The 27,273-nt window shown below is 39.6% G+C and overlaps 1 protein-coding gene across 3 annotated transcripts in view; it reads right to left on the reverse strand.

Annotated features, from left to right (window-relative positions):
- Positions 1–244: 244 nt before the first annotated feature.
- The window catches only part of LPIN1 (lipin 1), a 71,665-nt gene continuing 44,636 nt past the window's right edge, over positions 245–27,273 (reverse strand). For 2 of the 3 annotated variants that reach the window (XM_019537391.1, XM_019537389.1), the window contains 9 exons: positions 24,347–24,439; positions 22,881–22,951; positions 20,723–20,867; positions 17,863–18,011; positions 16,334–16,420; positions 10,117–10,269; positions 8,029–8,143; positions 6,381–6,484; positions 254–4,078 (listed from right to left, as the gene is read on the reverse strand). In XM_019537391.1, the coding sequence (XP_019392936.1) occupies positions 3,919–4,078; positions 6,381–6,484; positions 8,029–8,143; positions 10,117–10,269; positions 16,334–16,420; positions 17,863–18,011; positions 20,723–20,867; positions 22,881–22,951; positions 24,347–24,439 (1,077 nt within the window). In that variant the 3' untranslated portion in view covers positions 254–3,918. Of the gene's footprint in view, positions 4,079–6,380; positions 6,485–8,028; positions 8,144–10,116; positions 10,270–16,333; positions 16,421–17,862; positions 18,012–20,722; positions 20,868–22,880; positions 22,952–24,346; positions 24,440–27,273 lie in introns of all 3 variants that reach the window. The other variant, XM_019537390.1, reaches the window with a different exon arrangement.

The following is a 27,273-nucleotide window of genomic DNA, read 5'->3' on the forward strand; positions in this document are numbered from 1 at the left end:
GCCCAGAGGTATCCTGGCCAGGCCACCTGCAATGGAATTTTCCCACAAACTTAAACAAGCTTTAGAGAAGGCTGTCTTTGGTATGCTACAAAGATTAGATGCCCCAGTGGGTAAACCTGTTAAGAGACAAAGCAATTAGCACTGGAAGCATAAATGTCACACTAGTCTTCAAAATGTCTCCAAAAACACAGAGCTAGAGTCAAAGCCTTGAAAAAAACCACTTGTGACATGAAATTTCAGAAAATTATTTTTCATCATTTGGTATTTATTACGATTTTTTTTTTGTTTTCTGCATTCAGCACATCAAAACAAGGTGTTACAATGATTTCTATCGCTGCAGTAGCACATACATACACAGAGCAAATACTGTATATAAATAGACTGAAAAATAATTATCTAAACCTAAAAATAAAAAAAGATCTCTACCTCCAAAATTATGTTAATCTTGGCATAACTAACATAACAATTATGGACCAGTTTCTATTCCACCTATTCGGCTAGGAACAAATGTTGCTTTTGTCCCAGGATATGTTGCACCTGTGTTTATTCTTGAACAGAAAACACTCAGGATTGGTGTTTATAAACATCACCCTTCCAATCAGGGCTTAGTGAACAAGCTGAATGAACTGCCACTTTTTTGCCATTGATTCAATGATGCTATCCCAGGATAACCATTCAGACACACTTTGTGATGTCCCAGGACAAACTTAGCATTTCTTGTACCGTGAACCTCTTTACGGCCAGAACAACAGACATGAATGTCTGAACAATTTCACTTTGTCCTGGGATACAGTGGTTTCTCTGGGACAAATGTGATGTCTTTTTGTAGCCATAGGCACTTAAGTGCACTCAGACCCCATGTGCAATTTTATTCCTCACAGCTCAAGTCCTTCAAAAACTGTGAATGGAAAAGGTGAGTAGTTACTCCTCATCATCACTGGCTTTTTCTGACTCTGCCCTAAGACTCATATGATATTGTGCTACAAAGGTCAGTGAACGAAGGGATTTTTAGGGACTTGAAAAGGGTGCAACAGAATCATATTTAGGTGTCTAAGTCCACTTAGACCTTAATAAATAGAATAGAATCTGCCCCCGTTAGCCTGCTTCTCATGCAACACTGCTAGAGCGGCATGATCACCTGATCCATGAAAATAAATATTAGCTCACTCCTCACCACTGCATATTCTAGTTTATTATATGTTTATTATATAAATAGAATACATAGTGGTCTGTGTATTTCTAGTATGTTAGCAAACATATTCTTTCTATAACAGAAACCAGCATTACACTGAAAGCAAAGTTGGAAGATTTTTCTTTCACAGAAAGAGTAAGAATTCATTAAACCATTTCATTTTGTTCTTTATGAATTAACAAAGCAATTTAAAGATGTGTGCATAAAATTGCTCAGGCATCAAAACAAAACATAATGTATTTTTAGAAAACTGTATATTTAAAAATAAAGCAATATTTGTCTTGAGAACAGGCTGACTGATTTTTTAAGCTGTTCTCATGAGCCTACCTGATAAGTATTAGCTAGCAGTGAAACAAATTTGCATGTGTTTATGCAACTACATTCCAACATCTATATACACTGGGGTAACACAGAACTGTAAACAGTAGGATATTCACATCAAAACTAGTAAATTACCTACTCATCACACTGTCATTTGGTTTGTAATAGCAAAGGTGCTTAAAGAGAATGGATTTGCTACTTACTAGTCGCAAATAGGCAAATACATTTGATGGCCTAACTTTCAGAGGCATTTTCTCTGGGGGATGCTGCAGCTGCTGCACTTGCTCAGTGCCTCTGAAAATCAGACCCAAAGCACTATGGAGCTGAACTGATGGTTTGTTAACCAAATGACCAGAATTTTTGTGTGTGTAATAATTGCACCAAGATCAGCCTTTTCAGGATAAATGCAGATAGGATACAGCTAGTGTGTTCTTCGAGTAACTCCAATTACGTTAATGAAACGTAATAAATAATACCGACAAAGAATAAAGGTTTGAGTGTGCTTGTACTTAGAGAATTGACACACTTAATTGGCACCCTAGAGCCCACATTGATTGTCTCCCAGAAACACCATACCAAATCAGTGCAGTTTACAAGAAACAAAGTGTATAGTTTTCTTTAAAGCTGCCAGGCCTGCAAAGTCAACTGGGGTTTAGGAAGTACAAATATGCTGTTTTCTCCTCTTGCTCTAACTGTGCCTTAACTGAAGAGGACATCTGCCTCAGCTGGACAGAGCCTGCAGCTCTACTGAGATGTAGGTCCCTATTCACTGCTGTCCCTCACACTGGTGCAAATTATTATTCCAGGTATGGGGCAAGTGTGAACTGGCCCCCAGGGTGAGTCTGCAGCACTACCAGTTAGACAAGGCAGATTTTGGAGCCCCAATTTTCCTTCCACTAATACCATTTGCAAATCTACCATTGACTTCAATCAGCTGCAGAATTTGACTGTTTCTTTTAAACTGAGCACATTTGGTACAGAGAAGCTGAAATACAATATATATGGAATTCCACAATACCATGTTCAATCTTTTTTCAGACAGCAATCTGACTATAAATATATTTTTAAAAGATTTAAATATTTTTAAAAGTACATCATATTACTAGCTCCAAGCACATTTCCAGAATCACTTAATATAGGCCCAGTTGAAGTCTGTATTTTAAAGTGAAACACTGCAATTGGTTCAGGCAGATTATCTGAAGAACACTTCAGACTGATCTCTTATATTGCTTCCAGCACATACAATTAAATCTTAAGGCTTTCAAATGTAGGTAACAAAACAAAGCAGTACCAACATAGAGTATATGTGCAAATGAGGACAGAAATATGCATGTACAGAACTTAACACAAACAGAAGATTTCATTGTTTCCACAAAGATGTAAGACACACTGCCCAACACATATATCTTTATTATATAGAATTGGAAAAGGCTGCAAAGTAAAGACATGAGATGCATCCTTAACCAGTAAAGGGCACACAGTAGGCAAAGAAAGGTTTGACAGAACATTTTCTGGTGCTGACAACTACTTTGAAGCTCTTGGCTCCAGTGGCTCAGTGCAATTGATAGGTGAAATCCTGGCCTTCCTAAAAGTAATGGGTGTTTTGCCATTGACTTCAGTAGCGACAAGAGTTCAACAATGGGTCTAATTCTTCCACTTTTACATTGTACCTTAATCCAAATGGATTATTCTTGAAGTAAGGTACTACTCAATGTGAGTAAGGGTAGCAGAATCTGACACTACTGTTTATCACCCTTACTTTAAATTCACATCATGCATTACTTGTGATAGTGTGATAATGTCAAAATAATACATCAGCTCTGTAGCTGGTATACCTTCACATCGCTGTGTTGATCTCAATGATTCTTTGCCAATTTGCACCAGCTGATAATTTTTCCCCATATTTTTCCCTCCTTCAAACAAAGGAATTTTAACTCGGCATAGGTAACAATCCCTATACACATTACAAACAGGTGTCATGGGGATATGGTATGGCCTCCCTTCTTAGTTAGAAGGGATGAGGATTCATCAGATCCCTGTACAAAAAAGAATCACAGTTCATTTTTGTTTTCCCTTGAACTAGCATTTATAGTGCACTTAAATGCAATCTCAGCATCATTGCACTTGCAATTGACCTTATGGAATAAGTCTGGCACAATTTGAGCATGCTGGGTGTAAAGTTGAGAGCACAACTCCCATTCCCAGTAATATTTGTCGTGATGCATCATTTGGAAATGTGACTTGCAGCCTCAAAAAAGCATTTCTAATGTTTCTCTTAACAAACAGGTTGAATGTTCACAATATCACAAATTCCAGTTGAAGTGTCCAAGGCAAAAGCCAAACTATAGCCTTCAAATACATGACAGCTAGTTCTTTGAACTAAGGCCAAGAGCCTGGAGTTGAATTTAAGATACGGATCGATTTATATCCTGGTTTTCAAAAGGTGGCAGTGGTTCTCTCCAGTATGTGAACTGACTATATGTATCAGAACAAGGGAAATCTGAAGAATGGCTTCTTTTCAGCAACGGAAACACATGATCAACCACCTCACATAGTCTGACGTAGCTGAAAAACAAATTTTCAGTTAAATCACCTCTTTTCTTTTTCTTTTGATTTTTTTATTTAAAAATTCAGCTTATTTTGGAAGTGGCTAGATGGTAAAGCCCACATAGAACAATAGAAAAGCCAAGAAGCATACCAAGAAGATTTTTCAGAAAGTACTGAACACTCCTTCCGCACAACCCTATTCTTTTTTAGTAGTCTCAAAAAATCACCCATCCCTTTGGCTAATTTGGACAAAAGTATTTATAATATTTCATGAACCCAGAACATGTTTTAATCCTTCTTCATCAAAAAAGGGAAGCATCAAGTTTATACTCTTTATAAACTTTAAGAATAGGACAGAAACTACAATGCAGAAACATTGTGAAACTGTTTGCAGTTGACTGGACAGGCGCAGTCAGGGTTCCGTAGGATTCATGCATATCCTGGTAGAACCTGTGTTACCACTCTGAAGTATATTGTACAAATGCACCTCAATAATTCTCCATTGTTATGGAACTGCTCATGTGCAATAACTTTAGAATGATGACTGTGGGTCAGAGCCTAACCCATCTATTATACCTTTAAGTTTCATTTAGAGGTCCAAGGCCCCAATTTTAATTCATCTCTAAAATACATAAGTGGCATTAAGTGCCAATTACATAGAGTTTAGGTCCTAATCCATCCTGTATAATTAGCCATGCCAATTGAAAAGACTTGCTCCTGAGGCTGTCTTTGTACTTTGCATTAAATAGCTATTGGGAACTAGGAACAGGAAGTATTGCTCCCTCACTTCCAGGGCAGTGCCAGCTTCAATGAACCAAAGCCAGGCTCCCTTTGGTTGCTCTCCTTCAAGCTTCACATATCTTTCCCCTCTGGCTGCCTAATGGCCCAGCTTTAACAGGAGGGATGGAGTTCCCCTCTACCCTGCCTAATTGATAGGATTCTGTTCTAGCTGAGATGTGTGGAGGGCCTGGGACTCATATCTTCCATTCCTGGGCAAGTGATCTAACTACTAAGCTGTCGGACAAAAGGTGAGTAGCACCGCCACTATTCCCAAGCTGGAAGCTCTTGTAGACATGGATTTTTGGCTACATTCTGGAGAACTGCACAGAATTCATGTACTTTCCCAGGTGAAATAGGGTTGCAGTGGAGTACTGAATCACACCTGAGCATGTTTTGGAAATGTAATCATGCAGAGAAGTTTAGGTTCTAAAATCTGCATAAAGTGGCACTGCCACTCATGCAGCTTTAGACATAGTATAGGATGCAGGCCTTAGTACATAACAGGCAGATAAGATTCTGGACTCAGATATTTTTCTTTTTTCTGTGTTACTTTTCTAAAATAAAATTATTTTGAGGAAAGGTTTGCATTAATCTCTGCAAGCCATTCTATGCTCCCCCACACCTGTCCCCTTTTCTCTCAGATACGAAAAACAAACTGCAGAAGTGTTCACAACTCAGGTCTCTAAAAACAGCCTTACCAGAGATCTCTGGAACTCAAATTTCACTCCCTTCCTATACATTTTACTCCTGGCTGAATTAAGCAGCTCCCCACTCAGCTGCTTTCTTAAGCACTAAATTCTCCTTCAGCATTGTATAGGAAAACCCAGGCATCTAACTGCAGGCTGATTCCATTAGATCTAACACATCCAGGTAGTTTTGAGGATCTGAACCCTAGTTTCCACTTTTATTTGTCTGGATGCTGTGCCAAAAAATCCAAAGTAAGGAAAACTTTAAAGGCAAGATTATTTATAACCCATATAAAAGGCAGAAGGACTCGGGCAATTGCTTTTACTCGTCCTTTAAACGGACTGCATTTCAAATTTGAAGTTGCAGCAAAGCAAGTTTAGGTTAGATATTAGGAAAAAGTTTCTCACTAGGATAGTAAAACACTGGAATAGGTTACCCAGAGAGACTGTGGAATCTCCATCCTTGGAGGTTTTTAAGACCCAGGTATGAAAAGCATTGGCTAGAATTATATAGTTGGGGCTGGTCCTGCTTTGAACAGGGAGTTGGACTAGATGACCTCCTGAGGTCCCTTCCAGCCCTAATTTTCTATGATTCTATGAAAATGACAGTCCTTTAAGTGAATAGATATGATCCTTTTTTAAATTTTAGGCTCAGTGAAGACCTAGTTATTTGAAGTAAAGGAAGCTGAGATTTGGATAAAATAGTATTCCATCAATGCAAAGCTTTTGATATAAATATTCAAAAGAAACCTTTGTTAACAGCCAATGGTGTAATTCATTTCATCAATGGAATTACAGCAGGGGATGAATTGGTCTATGAAACCTTAGAGATAAATGGAGAGATGACTACTTACGAAGAGATGTTAGTCTTTGCATGTTCTTGTATAAGTTCTCCTTTGGGATTAACTGTAAATATTCTATTTAAGGAGACCCCTACTTGCTTGTATGAATAAACATCCTGAACAAAATCAAAAAAGGAAAGAAAAGAAAAAAATTAAATTAAAACTGTGATCCTTCCTTTCAACACCATTTTTGTATTCTTTATAAAATATACAAAACAGAAGAATATATATAGTGGTACAAATGGTGGTATTAATGGGCACATTACCCTGCATCTGAAGTTCTCTTAACATGTTATAAGAATCAAGCTTAATAAAGTCCTCAGAAAGGAGGAAAATGATACATTTTAGTGGCAATCAAAGAAACAGGGGCCCAGGTTCACAATGGTGGTTCAGATGCCAAAATATCTCTGGGATCCTGGCAGTACCAACTAGGTTTAGTGACAAGCTCATGCCCAGTGAGATTAATAAAATAGGCATTTCTTCACCTGTCTCAGCACATATGCTCTAAACATGTCTAACCCCACACAAAACATGGAGGAAAAAGTCATGCCAACTACCTTTTTCCCATTAGCCTAGTGGTTAAGACAGTCTTTCTTTGCCTGAAGGAACCTGAATTTACATCCACCTCCCAGAAGAATGCCCTCACCTTCAGGCTATGGTGCACTATGCTATTCTCTTAATCTCTCCTGTTAGATATATTATAAATATTCACTGGGCTAGAGATAATGGGAATGACTTAAAAACCCATGAGTTATAGCCCTCATCTGGATAGGGGAGACCTATGCTAGTAAATATTTAATTATTCATTCAAAATGGAGCAGCTTAATTTAAATGGGAATTACATACTTAAATACCTCTGAAGATCGAAGCCTTAGAGGGCACCTATACATGTGCGTGTCACCTGCTCCAACATGTTCTAATTAGAATGCATGGGAGCAGACAATTAACTGAGTCTGCTGCAGCATTCTGATTAGAAAACTCCAGCAGCCTTGCCGTCATGTATATTCAGCATCCCTGCATTTCAAAATGGCAATGAGGTGCTTTAACTACAGCACATTTGAGCTCCATTTTGAAACATGGGATGCTGATTACATGAGACTCTGAGGGCATTTCACTTAAGAGTGGCTCCCAAGAGCCGCTCTAATTAAAATGCCCTCCTCTCCCCGCACCCCAGAGCACGTGTAAAGACACTGTAGAGGCCTAAATCTTCATTGACTTTTGATGGCACAATTCTGCTTCAATTTGCATTACTGTGCTCACATGTAGTTCAGTAGGCTTGTGCTAGTGTGCCTAAACGTAGAATTTGGACCTATATTTCTAATGATACCAAGGCAGCCCATCACTTTCAGTGTCTTCAAATAGATTGAAGGATTTTAAATAGAGTCAACCACTTGTGACTACTCTCTGTGCTAATTTATGAAAATGCTTACTGCTCTTCTCTTCCCTTTCCTCTCTCCATTTAGTCACCTGTTCCATATCATCACAAGCCTAAACTGTGGGGCCATGGAAGTAGGGACTAAATTTACATTATGTACTTGTACAGAGCCTGAAAAATGTGGCCCTAATTCCTATGCGGGGCTCTTGAATACTAGTGCAATAGATACACTAAATAAATGACATTCCATACTTTGTAAGAAAAATACCCTCAACTATCACTTACGGCAGGTCTGTTTCCAAAGGCAGCATAAAAAGGCTCTATGTTAGGATAAAACAAATTTTTTATGTCTGTCAGACACTGAACTTTAAATTTTTCTGGCTTCTTCTCTATCACTTCCCTAAAATAAAAAAAACATGAGATTTCAGAAGTGCACGAAAAATAAAACATGAGCAATTTTATTTTTATTTTGTTCAATACATTTCGCTGAACCAGTTTCTAGGCGTGGGGTAGAGGAAAAGAAATCCCCAAACCATAAATCTTTATTTGGAAGTTATGGCTCCAAGAGAAGTGGTGCTGGCTCCTACCCTGGGGGTCTTTAAGAGGAAGCTAGATGTACAACTTGCTGGGGTCATTTGACCCCAGTACTCTTTCCTGCCATGGCAGGGGGTCCAACTAGATGATATACTCAGGTCCCTTCTGACCCTAGAAACTATGAAGCTATGAAACCCTTTCCTCAAGTTTACAGAGATAAAGTCCCTGAAAAGACCACACTTATTAAAAAAAATAAGTTGTAAATATGTGGCTATTAAGTACAGATAGTTAATTATAAAGAACAGTTTCTAAGAGAGATATTTATGATTTGTGTAATATAACATAAACCCTCTTCCTGAAAAATGATGAATGATTCAATAGATGATATTATCCTTCCCTACACATTGTTTATCTATGCTGTCATCAGGATTGCAATTTCCATTTGTACCAGATGAGAAGGACTATTTACAGCTAACCTGTTTCTGCAGGGTTGTTCATCCACCAATACCAATTAGCAAAAAATAAGGACAAAAGAAGTTTCTATTTCTCTATAATTCATGACAGAGTAGTGGACAGAGGATCTAGCTGCAACCCTTTGACAACTGCATCTCCTGGCAAAAGGGAACCCAAAATGTAGCACATCTGGCACTCAGGAAACTCCTACAACATATAGGGAACCCTTCATGGTGCAGAGCTGGTGTGGCTTCCCCAGATGATCCCCTAAACAGGAATGCATTCAGGAAGGCTGCCAGGGGATGGCTGGCACAGTTTTCTTACACTCCAGCCATTCTCAGCTGTAGTGATGGGCCCTATGCAGAAAAGTGCAAACTAAAGCAACCCTGATGTTGAAGTAGGCCTCAGATGAATTTAGGATAAAGGAGCAGCAACGGGGGGAATAAAACCACCTTTTCCCAACCTACCAAAGTTACAAGCTCAAAGAGCCAGACCAGGTACAACTTGTTTCTATTTAAATGGCACCCATGAGAAGCATTTGGAGCCAAAGCAAAGTCCCTAAAGGTTAAAGCTACCACTAAGAATCCCCTCCCTGCAGTCACTCCATGTCAGCATGTGCCACTGATGCTCTGACTGTACATGTGGGAACAAGGACCAAATATCTAATACATCTGCAGAAAGCAGGACTATAACTATAACCCTAGCAAGACAGAGTAAGGTGTAAAGTAATAAAAACTATTTTATTGCCCTCCAGTAAATCAGCCCGAGTACAATCTTGGGTGTTTCCAAGGTCTCCTATATTTAGAATACAATGTGTGAAATTGACTGACACATTTTTCAAATGTTCCACAATTTATAATTTTAATGGAAAACTCCTATCACAGCTGCACTTACCCTACAATATTTGCAAAAATCACTTTACTGAAGTAGGACACACATGTCAAAAGCTGAGTTATTTCTTCCTCAGACAGGTTACATTCAGTTTATTATACATCAACATGTCTTTATAACATATCACAGTTAAGTGAATATGTTAACTTTATTTTTACATGAAACTGAATGTGATATTTTTTGTAAGCAGCTCTTTGAAAACGGTATATAAACAAGTGCAATAACAGCAGTCACTGTGAAGTCAACAGGTGGTATCTGTTGGCAAGAATTGAATTTTTAATAGTTACCATTGCAACATGAAGCCTGTCTTTAGCAAACACCTCAGGGACAAATAAATATTGGTTACCTACTACAGACTGGCCTTTAATTAGAATCTGTACCAACCCATAATAGAAATACTGCTAATAAATTAAAGTGGACAAATAAAATCAAGAAATCTACCTATACAAGGTTGTGAATGTTTTCATCGGGTATGAACTACAATTATATAAATACCTGTGAAAGGCTGAGAACAAGCTGCTTGGACTTAATAGCACAGGTCCCTGAGGTAGCACTGTTCCTCGTTCATTGACCCAATGTAAATATCCTCTGGTCATGTCTGCCATTCCTATAGCACGTGCTGAGCAGTACAGAAATTTATATCCATTTCTATTAAACAAAAAAAAGAAGCAGTCACTGTAAGTATATTATTTATCCACGAGATAAGCTATGACTGTTAGTGATCTTTATCTATATAACCCATTTGGGCTGTAAAGACTTAAGAATGATTTCAAAACAGTAAAAACACTAGGAGAAAGAACCTCAAATGGTGATGTTCTGTAGTGCTCCACTATAGGCATATCTACATGTGCAATTAGTGCAATGCAATAAACTCTGGTGCAATTTGTACCGGAGCTTATCACTCCCAGGTGCTGCATTTACACATGTGCCTGGGACCACCGGACACTGAGCCAGGTCAGAGCAGCCCTGGTTGGCAGTGGACGGGGGAGGGAGGGCGAGGGGGGGAGTCACTCTTGTGCCCCAGCCAGCCCCGCCAGGGTCTACACATGGGATGCTGCACACTAAATAACAGTGTTGTAGGAAAGTACTTGTGTTTACAAGTACTAACATATGCTGGAGTTAATTAGTTTACTGCAGCCTAATAAGGCCGCATGTGTAGACACTGAGGCTTTATTGCGGATCCAATAAGGCAACTCCATAGTAAGCATCTTGTGTAGATGTGCTCTGTAGTTAGGGATTTACCAACATACAACATTCTCATCTCTGTGGTACTTGTACAACACCCAGGTAAAATCTGGTCCTATTTACTGGCATTGCACTTCTTATCACTTACTGAAATACTTTGTACGAAGAAAAGAAAAGGTAGCCAGTATACAAGGCTATATCAATCTTCTTTAAGTTCAACCTACCGTAATCCCTCTGGGACTTAGTGATATCAAAGGATGAATTTATACGCACATGCCACACTTTCCTTGAAATATTATCTCTTGAGCTTCAAATTCAGTCATATGAGGAAATCATTTCTGGATTGGTATTGAAATAAATGTTTCAGCAGAAAAAACCGAGCATTTACATGCTACTGGTTTTCAACTTTTGAGGCCTTCAGTTTGATTTAATAGTACCTTACCCCATTTATCCTGTAATGGAACTACCCATGAAGTGCTCCTCAGTGCGTGTAAGGGCATTAAATATGGCCATTATGGATTTATAGTACCTGTTAATAATAGCTAACTGCTGTAATAGTAACACTATTTATATACAACAAAACTCATGTTTATTTGATCCTCAATTTATGGCCCTAACACCTGCCTACAGCAGTTGACTTAAAAAAACCAATTACAGTAAAAAGCGTTTCTTCATTTCTTTTTCAAATACAATTAGAAGATTATTCATCTTCCTAAACAACACTAACCACATGATCTTCCAGTTTGCATTGTGCCTTAAGTAATAATTCATCCCTATCCAAAGTACTGGTAGTGTCAGGCCTGTATCTCTACCATTATTTAAATTATGTCATACATAATACAGAGTTCATCATCCATACAAAAGTAACAATAACAAACCAATTTTAATGCAACCGTAGCACACAGAACAAACTAAATCAACCATTTGTACCATTGTGCATTGCATCTGAAGATCTTCAAAGTAGTTAAGAGTAATCTGAATGTGTACTATGAACTGAATATGAAAGAACACAGCATTGAAGAAAGCAGGAATGCATTCTGAATAAATGAAGAATGCTGTGTCACCTTTCTTTTTGTAAAAAATGAAACTGAAGCAACCTTTGTGAATATTAGAACATGAGGAAATATGCCTCTTTATCCAATACTTTATCACATCATCACTGTGCATATCCAGCTACCAATTTAAGCTTCTTGTTGCCAAAACTGAATTATTAACCTTTCATCTCATTCATTGCTTTCTTAGTTACTGTGGCTGTAATCTGCTCTCTTCTTTGTTTTTGACTATCCCTAGACACACCCAAGTGATTCTACACATACTGTATTTACTCAAATATGAGATTTTTTTCCCCCAATCAGCATAGAGAGGAAAGCCATCTCATATTTGCATACAAGGAAAACTCATTACATTCATTAACTCCTGACAAACACACCCAGTTACAATCATGAGTGTGAGGAGAATTAGCAGATGGACCCTTTGTGGGGGGAACTACAATGGGCAGGGTCGTATATGGAGTAGACACACATACTGAGCAAAACTGAGCCGAGGTGTCACCATGGCTTGAAATACTGTTAACTCTGCTGGGGTCCAGCCCAATGAACTACATGGAAACTCATGAGCCTTTTGGCTTTAGACTAATACCATGCATAGTTTCTACTATATATAAGTAGATATGAAACAGTTGCTTAAAAGTGAGTTTATATAGTACCTTTGGTAAAACTTGCAACAGTTTCAAAACAGGTAAAAATGCATCAGTTCTGGATTAACCAAGACTGTGAGTACATGTAGGAATCTGACTATATGCAAATTACAAAAAGCATGCTTATTTCAAAGTTCGTATTTTCAAATTTGCCTTCACTCCCATGACCTCAAGGAGAGCTGGGTCTACCAGTCAGGGGTGGGGGCAGAGGCTGCAGGAGGAAAGAAGTTAAGCAAGGGAGGAGGGCAGGAGGAAGGACTCTCTGACCCCAAGATTTACTTTCTCTGCTGTACCAGTAGGAAGGGGTCAAATTCAAGGCAGATCTCCAATAATTTGATTCTATACCTGGAAAATTATGACAAATGTATAAATTTTCCATATATGGAATCTAATTATTGGGGGTTGTCTTATATTTGGGATATTCTTATGTTTGAGTAAATAAAGTATTTCTTCACCACACAGTTAGCTTGGGTGGTCAGAATCCAGGCCTGGGCACTTGAGTTAACCTGGCCGGACTAGTTTTCTCACAAACAAGCCTCACCTGCCTTACTGTATTTTTGCAATGACTGCGCTTGCTCATGTGCCTGGGGCCCTGCCTCTGTGCTGAGATATTCTAGGATCTTCTTCTGGTTGTGTCAGTTGTGAAAGAATTTCTCTGCCCTTTTGAGGGAATTCTAGGCAGGGCATTGAAGAACTATCCTCGCTCAAGATACTTTTCCTATGCAGTCTATTCCCAGATCAATCTAAAGACCAGGCCATTTTTTAACCCATGCCCCTAACCATGCAAAGGAGTTCTGAATCCAAATAATGACGTTCAGGTTGGATGCGAATGATCAGAAGGTTCTAGCCAACATGCATAGATCCACAGATTGAACCAGTGCCATTTCCTCCTGTACAGCATCACAAACCTCCATCGTTTGCTATTTGGACAGGCTGCTGAAACTCTTGCCAAGGTCCTTTTGCTGTAGGGAGCTGACAGACATGGGAGGGAAAAAAAGTAGCGCTTTACCAAAAGAGGCATCACATCAATTTGACCCAACTCCCCAGCATCTAATAGCTAGTACACTTCAGCAGGGCTTTTTGGCACTTTTATCTAATAGCTAATTCAATTAGCTATCAGACAAAGGTGCCAAAAAGCCCTGCTGGAGCATATGAGCTATACAGACACTGGGGAGCTGGGTCAAACGAATGCAGTGCCTCTTCTGGGCATGCTGTGTGCTCAGTACAGGGGCACACTGAGCTGAAAGTAAAGTGCTGTTTGTTGGTTTTTTCCCACATCTGTAAGCAGCTGTATTTTACTACTGTAATCTTCTCTCAGATCCTGATGCTATTAATCTTTCTCTCCCATCACCTCAGTCACCCCTTTGCAGTCTTCCATAGGGCTCCTCTTTACCACTGCATCCAACAGAGATTTCTTGTTCCAATGTTAAAGTTATTCACTGTCTAGTCTGACCATACCTATCCTACCTACTTATTACCAGTGTCAAATGTACTGGTATTTATATGGACTATCCTTTTGAATAGTTGCTAAGGCGCATACAGCTGTGAATAAGCATCTCTTTTTTTGCATTTAAAGTGAAAGAAATAAAATACATACACAATAAAATGCCTTCTAGTAAAGACAACCTGGTGTTAGCTACTACACATTTTTAAAAGAATGATTTTTACATACATTTCAAGGAATATTCTTGCCAAAGAGTTTAGCTGGGAAATGGAATACAACAGCCTATTCTGTTTGGAGCTCCCACCCAGTTCAATTTTCGTATGTGGTATCCAAAACAAATAAAGTGAGATTTCTACAAAAACTGCCTCTTCCTATCAGAATTCATAGCCCATGTACAGTTACCCTGGTGATGCTTAAGCTTATCGATGAAGGTGGACAAATATTGCTCTGTCCAGATTCAAAACAGAATCCAAATAGAATTTCATCTAAAACAGCCAGGAACCATAAACATCTCTATGTGCTTCAACTGATACCACATATGGAAACAGGAATACAACAAAATATATTGGCACATGTTATATAGTTATATGTTGTACTATATGTAAGGCCTGATTCTATTCTGTCTATCAGGTGCCTAAGGTTCCTGGTAGATTTTATTTCCACCAAGCAATGGGTAATATCACTCAGTGGACATGTTACACCATGTGATCTGCTTCATATTCAAAAGGCTAGCTTTCCAAAGAGGGGAAAAAAGCACCCTGGGCACTTGCTCTGCCACACTAAAAAACAAGGGAAGCTGGAAAGCTGCTGGCAGGGGCTGTCATCCCTACCATCAGCTGTGCTGTAAATGAGAAGTCAGTTGGGCTATCCCTGGGTAAAAGTCTTGCTCCCCCAACCCTTGTGCAGATCTGGGGAAACCTGTATGAGCAGTAGGGAGAAAAGGAGAAGGGAAGGAGAGATGGAGGGCAGGGAAGGGCAGGGGCAGAAGCAGCAGGGCTCAAATTCTCCAGTGACCTTCTGAGGTGCTTTTATGTACGTCTGCCTGCCCACAGGTTTCCCAAGAAAAAGCTCTATCGTTCTGCGTGTAACATGCCACACATTCAAATTAAAGTGCAATAAAAACAAGCTGCAAAGTTAGTCTACATTTTGCAAGCAACATCTTTGAGATTGGTTCTCCATTTTTATGGCTCTATATCTGACAGTAAATTGCTCAAATGTGTGGCAAGTTACAAGGTAATGTATGATTAACACATTAAGCATACGACAATTGCAATGTCTGCCAGGGGCCTAAGTGGACTGGGGTACCTATGTGCAATTCTATTCCACCCTACTCAAGTCATGAAAATGTATTAGTGCATCTGTTTTTGTAATTCACCATCATGTGGCTCTTAAGACTGGATCAAAAAAGTAGCAAGAAGGAAAAAGACACACCTACCTTTTGCATTACCTCTTTTTCAGTGAGGTGAACAGGGTGGAATAGAATTGAACTTAGTTGCCTAAATCCATTTAGATGTTTATTAGGTGGAATAGAGTCTGGCTCTTTTCGGCATCCCTCATACAAAAGCATATTCAAGTATCAACTAAGAGTGTATACATGGGGAAATAGTGTGGATTACCTGGAGAACTGCGAATTCACATACTACCTCATGCCACACTAATTGTTCAATGTACACAGGCCCTCAGGCACTTACCAATTTAGCAAAAAAAGTTCAATGGACCTCCAATGCTTTTAAACAGCAAATAATTCATACAAATGCTAGTCACAATGAATTTCATTGCTGCCTTTGAATTCTGTTATTATGCAATATGTCAAACAGAAGCCCAGAATTATTGATAGTAAGTATCCGAGGAGGGATAAGTCCCATTCAGCACAGGTGAATGATTTACACTCAAAATTACCAAGTGATACTTAAATTATTCTGTAATCTCCTCACTGAGAAAACTATGAAATAACTTAAAGGAAGATGTTAGAAGCTTGTGAATGAACTCTCTGACGTGTATCTGTTGAAGCTGCCTGTTCTCAAAAAATGTACATTTCTCTGGCTGCAGTAGCACTGCCCATTGGAATTACTGCAGCTTTGTAAGTATGCTCTAAATCACTAAAGAGGAGTCCACCATTCTGCTATCCACAGAAGATGATGATGCTGTCCCATCATCACATAGTGGAATTTCTTGCAATGGAGCTCTTATTCATCAAGGCTCAGATCTTTTCTGGAGCAACTAGCTATGCTCTTCTTGTTTGAAAGCAAAGTTCAAAATTCAGATCTTATCACTACAAACCAACCAGTAGTCTGTAAATTTTAATCTTGCTATGCAAACACATACATTTGCACTATCCCTTGATACAAACACACAGGATGCACAAAAAAGATTTACTGAATACTCACTGGCTCACTTTATGATACAATTTTGCAATCCCTTGGTGCGTCCAGTCCTTGCCAAGAGTGGGCAAGATATGGCCTAATGTATCAGACCTGAATAGAGGTGGGGAAAAAATGTAAATGCACTGAAATAACAACTCCCAAAAATATAGTCATATGCAATTTTTATCCTTTTTTAAATAATCTGGAGTGGTATTAATACATGCCCTCCTGCCCAGTCATTTGATTAGTGGTATGGGAAGGTACTCTTTTGGTTAAGGCAATTCAGTTCCCAGTTCTGCTGTTTTGAACTTCCTGTTTTAGCCTGGAAAGCCATTTAATCATATTAATCTCTGTTTCTGGTCTTGTCTTCACAGGGAAGTGCAAGTTAGGGTGTAAATTTCCATCCATACCAGAAGCTCCATCCTAATTCCTCATGCAGATTACTGAGCATGACTTTATGCAGTACAACTTGGGAATTCTTAGTTTGGGCTAATAATATTCACACAGAGCGTGTCTGTGTGTACAATTAATGTGCAGCAATAAACTCCGGTGCATATCATGCCAGAGCTTATTGCTCCCAGGTACCACATTTACATGTGTGCCCAAGACTGCTGTATGTTGAGCTGGGTCAGAACAGCCCCAGATGGCAAGGGAGCCCAAGGGGTCAGCCTACCAACCCATGGCTGCTCCAACCTGGCTCAACATGCTGTGAAGGGGGCAGCTTAGGGCACAAGGGTGCTCCAGTGTGGGACTAGCTGTCAGGTAGCCCCCACACTAAAGCACCCTCATGCCCCAGCCAGCTGGGTCAGCATCTACATGCATGCTGCTGCACACTAACAACTGCACAGGTACTATCCTACAGTGGAGTTTATTAATTTACTGCAGCCTAATAGGGCCACACATGTAGATGCTAAGATTTTACTGCAGAGCTAATTAGTCTCCTCCACAGTAAACTTCTCATGTAGACATGCCCACAGTATGTTAATGTGGAATAGCTGGAGTACCCATTTTCCTTTGTTGACAAGCCCTTGGTTCACCATCTTTAAAACAGTTATACTGATTATTGCTATTTTATAGGAAATAGCTATACTGATTTCACAGATAGTTCCATGTTAAATGTAGAAAATGTATTAATAATTATAATACAAAAGTATCTAGAGCCTGATCTATCACAAGGGGTTCCACTGTGCCAGCCACTGCACATGCACATATTTGGACAGTCTTATAAAGCCAGAATGAAGTTTTTAAGTCCATCCAATTTACCTCATGGGTATGCTGTAACAATTAATTCCTTAATAGGTGAGGATGCTATTAGGAATGACACCCATGAAAAGTCTACAGGCAAATAAGACAGAAGATCAGCATGCTATGTACTAGATTCTGTAGAGCTAAGACTCCAGTCCATGCGGTTTGGCTTTCTATATTTTTTGATTCACTCTGAAGCACAATAAGAAAATGCAAACTCCAAATATTATGATTCTTCGCCCCAGTCATAAATTTATAATGATTTCCTGGGCCCAAAGGAGAACTTGCCTGTGTAGATAAAGCCTTACCTAGTGATAGTTCCATCAATGTCAGAAATAATGACCTTTTCATCCCAGTTCCAGAGGTAGATTGTGCCTTCACAACGGCAAGTGCCTTGATATTGTGTTGTAACACTGAAGGTCACATCATTGGGGCCATTCTTAAGCTTCAGGCTTTTCTGGAAAAACAAGATTATTGTCAAGGTCAAAATGTGCTTCCGAGACAGAACAGCATAAACAGGAAGGGGCGGATTTTGAGTGCAATGTATTCATCTCGTTCCTTTTGATGGGACCTTCTGAAAAACATTAGCTGAGCTCAGCCGTAATGGTCACGTAGTATCCTTGATTCATCAGTACAACTAAAAGCAGTGGATGCATCTACATGAGACATTTACTGTGTAGTTGCCTAATTAGTTCCTCAGTAAATGTCTCAGCATCTACACATGCAGCCTTATTAGGCCACAGAAAACTAATAAACCCTATAACAGGTTTGTATTTGTAATTACAAGTACTATTTTTGCTGCAGAGTTGTTTAATGTGCAGCAAAACACATGTAGGCACCTACCAGGCTGGCTGGGGCAAGAAGGTGCTTCACTGTGAGGGCTGCCTGCCAGCTAACCCCACGTTGAAGCATCTTTGTACCTCAGCCAGTCCCTCTGCAGCACTTAGAGCTGGGTCGGAGCAGTCCCAGGCCACCTGCCAGCCAGGGCTATTCTGACCTGGCTCAATATGCTATGGTCCTGGGAACATATTCAAACAGCATGCCTGGGAGCAATAGTTTATTGCATCAAATGAATTGCAAGTGTAGATGCACCCAGCAAGTAGTCCTGCTTTACATGTGAGGAATGAAATAGCCTGAAGTATTCAAACAACAAAAACCAGGATTGGCATCAGCCCCCTGAAAAGCTTCTGACCCTGAAAAATAACTATCCCTGGCTTTGTACAACCTCTGTTTTCAGCTACAGAAAATAACCTTCTCTGTCTCTTAAGACAAAACTATCTCTATTATGATTACTCAAAATGTTCTCTCTCTAAACAGCCAGTGACTGATTGGGCTGGTGAATGCTATATTCCTCAGCACTGTTTACTGATAAAAATTAATTATCTGTGCAAAGATGAGAAGTTTTTCCTAAGTGGCCAAATTTACTAAATCAACTAGTGCTATACCAGGCTTGCACAGCAACGGCACTGTTTGTTGTTTTCAGTCGTGATATCTAAGTGGCCTGAGCCTATTTCCCTGAAATTAATATTCTCCTGGCCACACTTCATTAAAAAAACCAGCTCCTTCAGCAGCTGCTAACTTGAAGAATGTATTTGTGCAAAGGATGCGTTTGGCTACCTGTGAGAGAGGGAAAAAGAGAGACATGTACATGTGCACACACACATAAACACATGGGTGAACATGTGTACATCCATTATATGCATATGCACAGGATGAGATCCTCACCCTTAGTGAGTCCCCTTTGGCCAAGCAAAATGGCTGGAGGGCACTAAAAGCCCTGTTTCCAACTGGGGGAGAATCTTCCCAGGTGTAGGACAACCATAATACTGCTCTCCAAGGCCCTCCTACAAATCGCAGCATAAGGAAATGCTAGTGGTAGAGCTGGAGGCAAAACAAACATATCAGGGAAGGACTTAAGGCTGTCTAAAATTGCACTTTTTGACAAAAATAATGTCTGTCTAAGAAATTTAATTCAGTTCGAAATTTCGTTCATTCCAGACTCCTAGTCTGCTGTCCTATACTGTAGATCACAATGCTTCCTGTTGGGATACCTCTGGAATTTGTAACCAAGCAGAATGAAGTTTTTAAATCCATCCAGTTTACCGCACAGGTATGATGAGACAGGCCATTGCTGTGCAGGTGTCAGGCCACAGTATAGCTGATCTGGAAGATGCTGTAACTCAGAGAGGCCCCAAGCTGCTTAATTTGACAAGGGTTTCTTCAGCCCTCAGGGCCACCCAGGATCAGGAAGCCATAACTGCTGTTACCCTTACGCTGTTCTCCTGGACTACTAGTTGTCCCACACCGCACACAGGTACTGTATGGATTCTTGCCCACAGTATTATCAGAAGCATGCCCATGCTTCTGATAGTTGAGCCTTAGCCTTCAAGGCCCATTTGGTTTTGGGCTCCACAATTCAAAAATGATGTGGAGAAGCTTGAGAGAGTCCAGAGAAGAGCCACACGCATGATCAGAGGTCAGGAAAACAGACCTTATGACGACAGGCTGAGAGCAATGGGACTCTTTAGCCTGGAAAAGCGCAGGCTCAGGGGTGATCTGATGGCCACCTATAAGTTTATCGGGGATGCTCATCAGGATCTGGGGGAACGTTTGTTCACCAGAGTGCCCCAAGGGATGACGAGGTCAAACAGTCATAACCTACTGCAAGACCATTTCAGGCTGGACATAAGGAAGAATTTCTTTACTGTCTGAGCCCCCAACGTCTGGAACAGCCTGCCATTGGAGGTGGTTCAAGCACCTACATTGAACACCTTCAAGAGCAAATTGGATGCTTATCTTGCTGGGATCCTATGACTCCAGCTGACTTCCTGCCCTTTGGGCGGGGGGCTGGACTCGATGATCTTCCGAGGTCCCTTCCAGCCCTAATGTCTATGAAATCTATGACTAAGTACACACTTCAGAATGTAACTTCTGGGCTCCCATTTCCAAAACCTCAGACACCAGACCAGTGAAAGCAGCATCTCTCACAAGCATGACATTTACCTGTTAATTTTAAAAGAAAAAACCTAATATTTAGTAACATGTGGCAGTAAATAAAAGCAATGTGTTTATAAAGCCCATGTTAGCCTGAAGATCTACATTGTTCCTGATGTACTAGAGATGTGTTTATTGAATTGTGTTCCTGTTAAGAATATAAAAATAACTCACAAGCTGGTCAGAAGTGAGTCGAAGGGTCTTCTTGTAACTGATTCCAGACAATAATGAGAGATGACTTGAGTTTGTTTGTAATGACCCAATATTTTGTTTGGCAGCTCTAGGGTCTTCATCACTTGAAGAAGATTCATCCTTTATTCTGGAACATTGCACACAGGGAAAATGATGCTATCATCTCTCAGTAAATGCATTTGGGTGACCATTAAAAATGCATTAGCACTGAATCACTGAATTAGTCAATTGATTCCCTGTTCCTAAGCACCGTCTCTCAGGAGGTCATTTACAATACGGCTTAAAATATATCAATGAAGTGCTGAATCCTCATTCATGCATGCTTCCTATATTCATGCTTAGTTTCTTCTAGTCATTCACTTGTCTATATGCTCATTCTCATCACTTTAACTCAGACAAAAATTAATACACTATGTTGACTTGTAAAAAAACCTCATGCAAGATTTGAAAATCTGTTAGTTGATGTAACAGGAAGTTTCATTCTTACAGTAAACAAAAAGCAAAGAACTGATTCAGTCTAGGAATGACATAGCAATTAAAGAATAAAACTGTTATCTGAATGTTATTTTCCAAAGGAAAATAGACTGCACCGTTCATTCTCTGAATACTACAGATTTTGGCCAAAAAATTATTCTTTTACTGACCATTTTAGCAAGATTACTCTGTTCAGTAGACTAAATCAAAATGCCTGCAAAATTTTGTTCCTGTGCATGGTATTCCTTTCACTAAAAAGCTTTTTTTTTTTTTTTCAACAGCAAACGTTTTTAGAAATCTGTCAAGAACTATTTTTTTTCCTCACAGTGGAAAGCATTTCAAAGGTAAACAGAGTTATCACATTAGGTAGCAGCCTAAAATATTCTTAACACCCTGCCAATCTGATCTTTAAAATACCAGCCTTCACATTCCTTTGTTTCCATCACAGTTGGGTTGTGCATGGTGTTGGGAAGCCCAGACTATAGTGTCAAAGCACCACAGGTTGTGATTAGCAGATATTAAAATACAGCCTGCCGAACTATGTGGTGTTATATCAGGTCCCCAATTGCTACACACTGTTCCACTAGCCATAAAGTGCTTGCCAGCAACACTTTTTTCCCTGACATGTTTCTGAAGTCTGTTACAATTCAAACAAAGAACAGCAATTAAGGAGTGAAGTTTGCTTGATGTTCGAATCCTATTTAAAGCTCATTTTAAAACCACCATCTAAGAGACAACAGGCCTAAATATCATGTATCCTGTCTAGTGAAGAAATTATCCTCTCTGATCTACTCAGTGGATCTCACAAATTTGAGATAGCGTGTAAGTAAGGCACCAGCCTTTGTGCCAAACATTTGACCTGGCAGTCTCTAGTCTTCTAAAGAACAAATAGATCCTGATGCCTGCTAGCATTCCTGCAGACAATCTTTCTCCCCCAGACACCATGAAGAGTGATGAAAAAGTATCAAAAGTCCTTTTTTTATCTTTTGCTTGAAAAAGGATTGCTTTTTAATTTATTTAAACTGTAGAGACTGTATTAGAGGTGGTTCTTACTGTCCCCTTCTGGTCTGGCAAATGTGAATGCGGACAGCACAGACATGGGTCCTATTGTCTTCATGGAAAGACCCTATGGCTGAATGCACACCAGCGCATATGTGTATTTTGTGGCATCTCAAAAGTTTGATGATGATGACAACAAATTCAAATGCTACCAGGGCCCTCATTAGGTTTCATAGCACTCCCTGCAGAATTTAAATTCCACTGAAGGGAAAAATCTTTCAAGACCATTATGTCTTGTATTCAAGTCTCTCTAAACTTCCTGAGTCTGAGGGAGACTCTTCTCATGAAGTTGCCAACCCAGCTGTAAGCTAGAAATACCAGAGCATCTGCTAAAGAGCCTAATTTTACAAACTTAAGGAGTCCAGTAAAGTATTGCCCCAAACTTGCCTCTGGGTAAAATCTTACGATGCTTCACTGACTTTGGCTTGACAAAGAAGAGAATTGTATTGCAGTTAAATATCACAAAAAAAATAATGAATTCTAGAATGCAACAGATTACAACTCTCAAACATTTCATTATTGCCTCAACTCAGTTCAAAGATTTGGAGTATCTTGCTTTCATTTTTAAGCAGTCTTCTTACTTGAACTATAGACAATTTTTTGGTACCTCTTTGCAATGGTCAGCTGTAATGATTCCTCTCCTGTGTTAAGTCCATTTCCGATTTCTGGCTTAGTTTCCTAAATCACAAATATGAGAAGTGGTGGATCTATTAGAAGATATATGCTTAAAGGCACAAACTGACTTGCTTCACTTGTGCAAGGAGTCCTAATGATTTCACCAAGACTATACACATAAGAAAAGCAGATGGGATTTGGCTCTGTGCGGGACAACAGGAAAATCACAAGGATTTAACCTAGGTAAGAACTGCTCCCAAGAGCACTAAAATACTCCAACATATTAAAGTTCAGCAGGAACTAACACGCATCTTTATTTGGCAGTTGTATAGAATAGCCAGTTTCTAATGGCAAGAACTGGTAGGAATTGTGGGACTGATCCTGTTGCCCAGCACTGAGCAGAATATGTATTAGCCATATTTCATTCAACAAAGCAATACATTTGTAATATTGTTCCACAGAGTCTTTATAAACTTGAATCCTATGAAATTTCCCCAAAACAAAGCCATCTTTGACAACTTTCTCTCAAAAGGTGCAGATTTTAAAATGTTGGGAAGTTTTATCAGCATTAATAATAAAAACCAATGGACAGCCTTACTATAGCGCTTTCTACCTTAATTATAGCTGTCACATAAATAAACACTTCCAAGAAGAGTAATCTTGTTAGAGTTCAACAAGTTGCAAAACTATACGGCATGAAAAGTGCTATGGAACTATGCACTTGCAAGAGATACAGCTAAAGTTTACAACAATGATTTTTTCATGCAAATTTAGCAGGTTCTGGTAAGCTTTTTTCCTCTCGTCTCAAGGTATTTCAATATTATGAAAGCCAATGAAAAGGTTTTTACTGCAAGTTTTTTAAAGTACTATGTTCAGTGTAAAAGGGATTAGTGATTGCAGTAGCATTTAGACAAATTTTTTAATGTTTATGTAGAGTTCTGAAGCAGAAATTAATATACCTACTACTCTGAGATGGTCAGAAGATGGAGGCATGGGAAGGAGCTGTTACAAAATATGTAAAAACAATGTTTTCATTCACACTTCGGTTGTGTAATTTACAATTTATGATGTAGTAATAAATATCTTTATTTCTTCAAATATAGAAACAGAGCTATAGAAAGTTTAAGTCATGTGGTGGAAGGTGAACACAGAGCTAGTGGCTTAATTGAGATAAGAACTCATCAGTTTCCAGTTCCTACATGCAGGATTAGTCCATTACGTTATGCAGAAGTGAGATTCTTTTAGACAAATGGTGCAGTTAAGGGTTTATCCAAGCCCTCTAAGGTCAGTGTGAGAGTTTTTGATTCTTTCCTAAATTTTGAATCATGACTTAAATTCCTTTCTTGTACAGGTCCTAAATCAGATTGGGTATATAATTATATTTAAAAGCACATTTTTTCTGGAGGATGTATACAAAAGCACATGGGATTCTAACATTAGCCAAAAATATACCCTTACCTCTTTTATAGTGCTATTTCTCCCTCTCCATGAAAACCACCATCTTCCACCTTTCTTGGGCATCTTATCCCTCATTATAGATTCCACAGTGGCCTGTGATAAATGGATGTTAACATAAATAACGGAACACAAAAAAAGGGGGACGGATAACAACACATGCAAACAAAAGAAAATGGCAAACACAACATTAACCAATGATAAACAGAAGAAAAGGAAACATACTGTCTGTGGACCATTAAATTTATTAAAACAAAACTTAATGGTATCCAGAACTGCTCTGAAGTAACTTAAGCATGAATACTTAAAGATTTTTTTAAAGGAAAAAGAAATAAAATCAAAAGGGGGGGGAAAAAGCATAAAGAGGCATTAGTACTGTCTGAAATGGGTAAAAAGAATAGTTTCTAATTCAAGGCTGGTTAATGAAAATCATAAAAAAGAAATACATAAAAAACACAAGCCCAACATTTTGGAAAAGGTCTCAGGCTTGAAGGGGACAAACTAAAGGTTAGAAAAGTATGTTATTCGCTTTAAAAAATAAACTACAGTGTAAGGAATGCAGAGGCAAGGAGTTGTATGATCTCTTTTGTTGGACCAACTATATAGTTGAGAGAGCTGCCGGATAAGTTTTCAGGCATCAAGTGTCCTTCCTCAGGTCTAAAAAAGATTTGGTTCCCCGTCTACCTCTTTTTCAGACCTGAGAAAGGACACTTGATGCTTCAAAGTCTGTCTAACAGCTCTCCCAACTATACAGTTGTTTCAGTGAGAGTTCCACAAAAAATCCTTGCCTTACGTACATTTCCTGGACCTACAATACATTAAAGAAGTATTGTTTTTAAGTGAACATGGCTAATGATACATACCAAAAATGTATATACAGTCACTCTCCCAGGATTAATTTAATGCTAGTTGTTCCTGGGCTACTTTTGTCCTGGAGCAGCCATTTTTGTTCTGGGAGAAAAATCCTGAATATCTGTATACATGTGGTTTCTCCTGGGAGAGCAGCAATTCTCCCAGGAATGACTGAATGTCTGTATGTGGCCTGAATTAAGAGAACTAGATATAGAAATTATTTATCAATAACTACAGTATAGGCAGCAGCAGTAAAAACTTTCTTTCAAAACACACAAAACTGTAAAAATTTGAGATGTTATGATCATCTTTGAGGGCTAAAGGATTTACCTTTCCTATGGTCCATTGCCTCTCTGCTAATACAACAATGATGTTGTTTTTCATCCTACCTTATTTAAGACAATGCTAATTTTATGGAAAGATGATGCTCTATCCTTATTTAAGACTGCAACTTGCTTTCTATTGTAAGCATGATTTTGCCCGTTCTCTCCAAATGGGAGTATAAAATTGTAAAGGCTCTAAAGTCAGAGGTTGGCAAAAAGGGCCCACAGGGCAGAGCTAGCCTGCAGAGCCACTGGATCTAGCCTGCAAAGCCAGGAAGCTTTGCCTGTCCTGGCACTAGGCCCAGTCAGCTGGAAATTGCATACATGCTGCTGCTGCTTTTTCCTGCCCCAACTCCCCTGCTACCCAGCTACAGTATGAGCACAACTGGAAGCTGCCCAGCACAGCTCCCCACCAGCTATAAGAAGTGTCCATGCCATTGCTACTTTTCCCTGCTCCCCACTTCTTCCCAAGGCTGTGACATGTAGGTACAGCTTCCAGCCAGTGGAGGGTTATGCCACAACCAAGCAGCTTCCAGCTGCATACAACTCTGATCAAGATATGCTGTATCTAGGGAAAGAATTGTTTTTTAAAAAGGCTCCATTTAGCAAAGAATTTAAGCATGTGCATAATTTTCACTATCTTCTAAAAGGACCAAGACCTTGTAGTGGTGAGGAGGCTTATGCATCCCAATGATCCTCAAAGCTAAGTTGCCCAGACTTGCACACACCTGGCAGGATTACCAATGGCAAACACGCCTGAGGGTAGGTTCCAGACAAACAACAGTCCAAACTCAAGTCCTCAACAGAAGATCATGTGGGAAAACATGCCAGGATCTCAACAGCTGTAAAAACTGAAGAAAGCTCCAGCAAGATGGAGGTTTCCTGTCATCTAGGGTTTTTCATGCCATTGGATTCAGCTATCCACCTTGTCAAGATCATGTGGTTGCTGTTTCTGTGCATCAGCTTCCTCATGTTAAATAAAGTCACATGCAGGCTTCTACCACAGGAAAGAAACACACTTTCCTGTACCAACCTCCAAAAGCCCTGCAGCAATGAACCAGTGGTGACAGAGCCAGTATAGGACAGCAGGCAGCAGCAGCCAGAAGGTCATCTTGCACCTGGATTGAGAGCAGGGTGCAATTTGGCAGCTGCTACCATGACTCAGAAGTCCTATTAAGGGCCCCCAATGATCATCCCACATGGAGAAGGGGCTAGAAAAGGTTCCATAAATCTAAACTGTTTTATCTGCTCCTGGCTGGATAACTATGACCAGCATGATCACTCTTTCTGCAGTCAAAAGCATCATAAGAAAACAATGATGTTCATAACATGGAGATTTGCACATTAATGGATAACCAAGAAAATGAATGACCAGAAAGAAGAACAGATATTGGCTCCAGAGAACTAGTGAGATACAATATCGACCTTCTGACTCTGAGTGAGTTGAGACAACCAGATGAGGGTCAGCTGAGGGAAGAGGGTGGAAGTTATACCTTCTTCTGGAAGGAGTAACCAGCCCATAATGGTGTCAGCTTCACCATCAAGAATCAGCTCATCAATCAACTTATGGAGCTCCCTGTGAGCATTAATGAACTTCTTTTGTTTAAGCTCTGTGATTTAAACTCAGCAACACCCAGCACACTACCATCATGACACCAAACTTTGGGGCAAAGCATCCACGCCAGAAGATAGGCGGGTGATCCAGGCTGACTTGGACAAGCTCAGCAAATGGGCAGACGAGAACCTCATCGTGTT

This window comes from Crocodylus porosus, unplaced genomic scaffold, assembly GCF_001723895.1.
Source record: "Crocodylus porosus isolate Cpor-Errol unplaced genomic scaffold, CroPor_comp1, whole genome shotgun sequence".
NCBI classification, from domain to species: Eukaryota; Metazoa; Chordata; order Crocodylia; family Crocodylidae; genus Crocodylus; species Crocodylus porosus.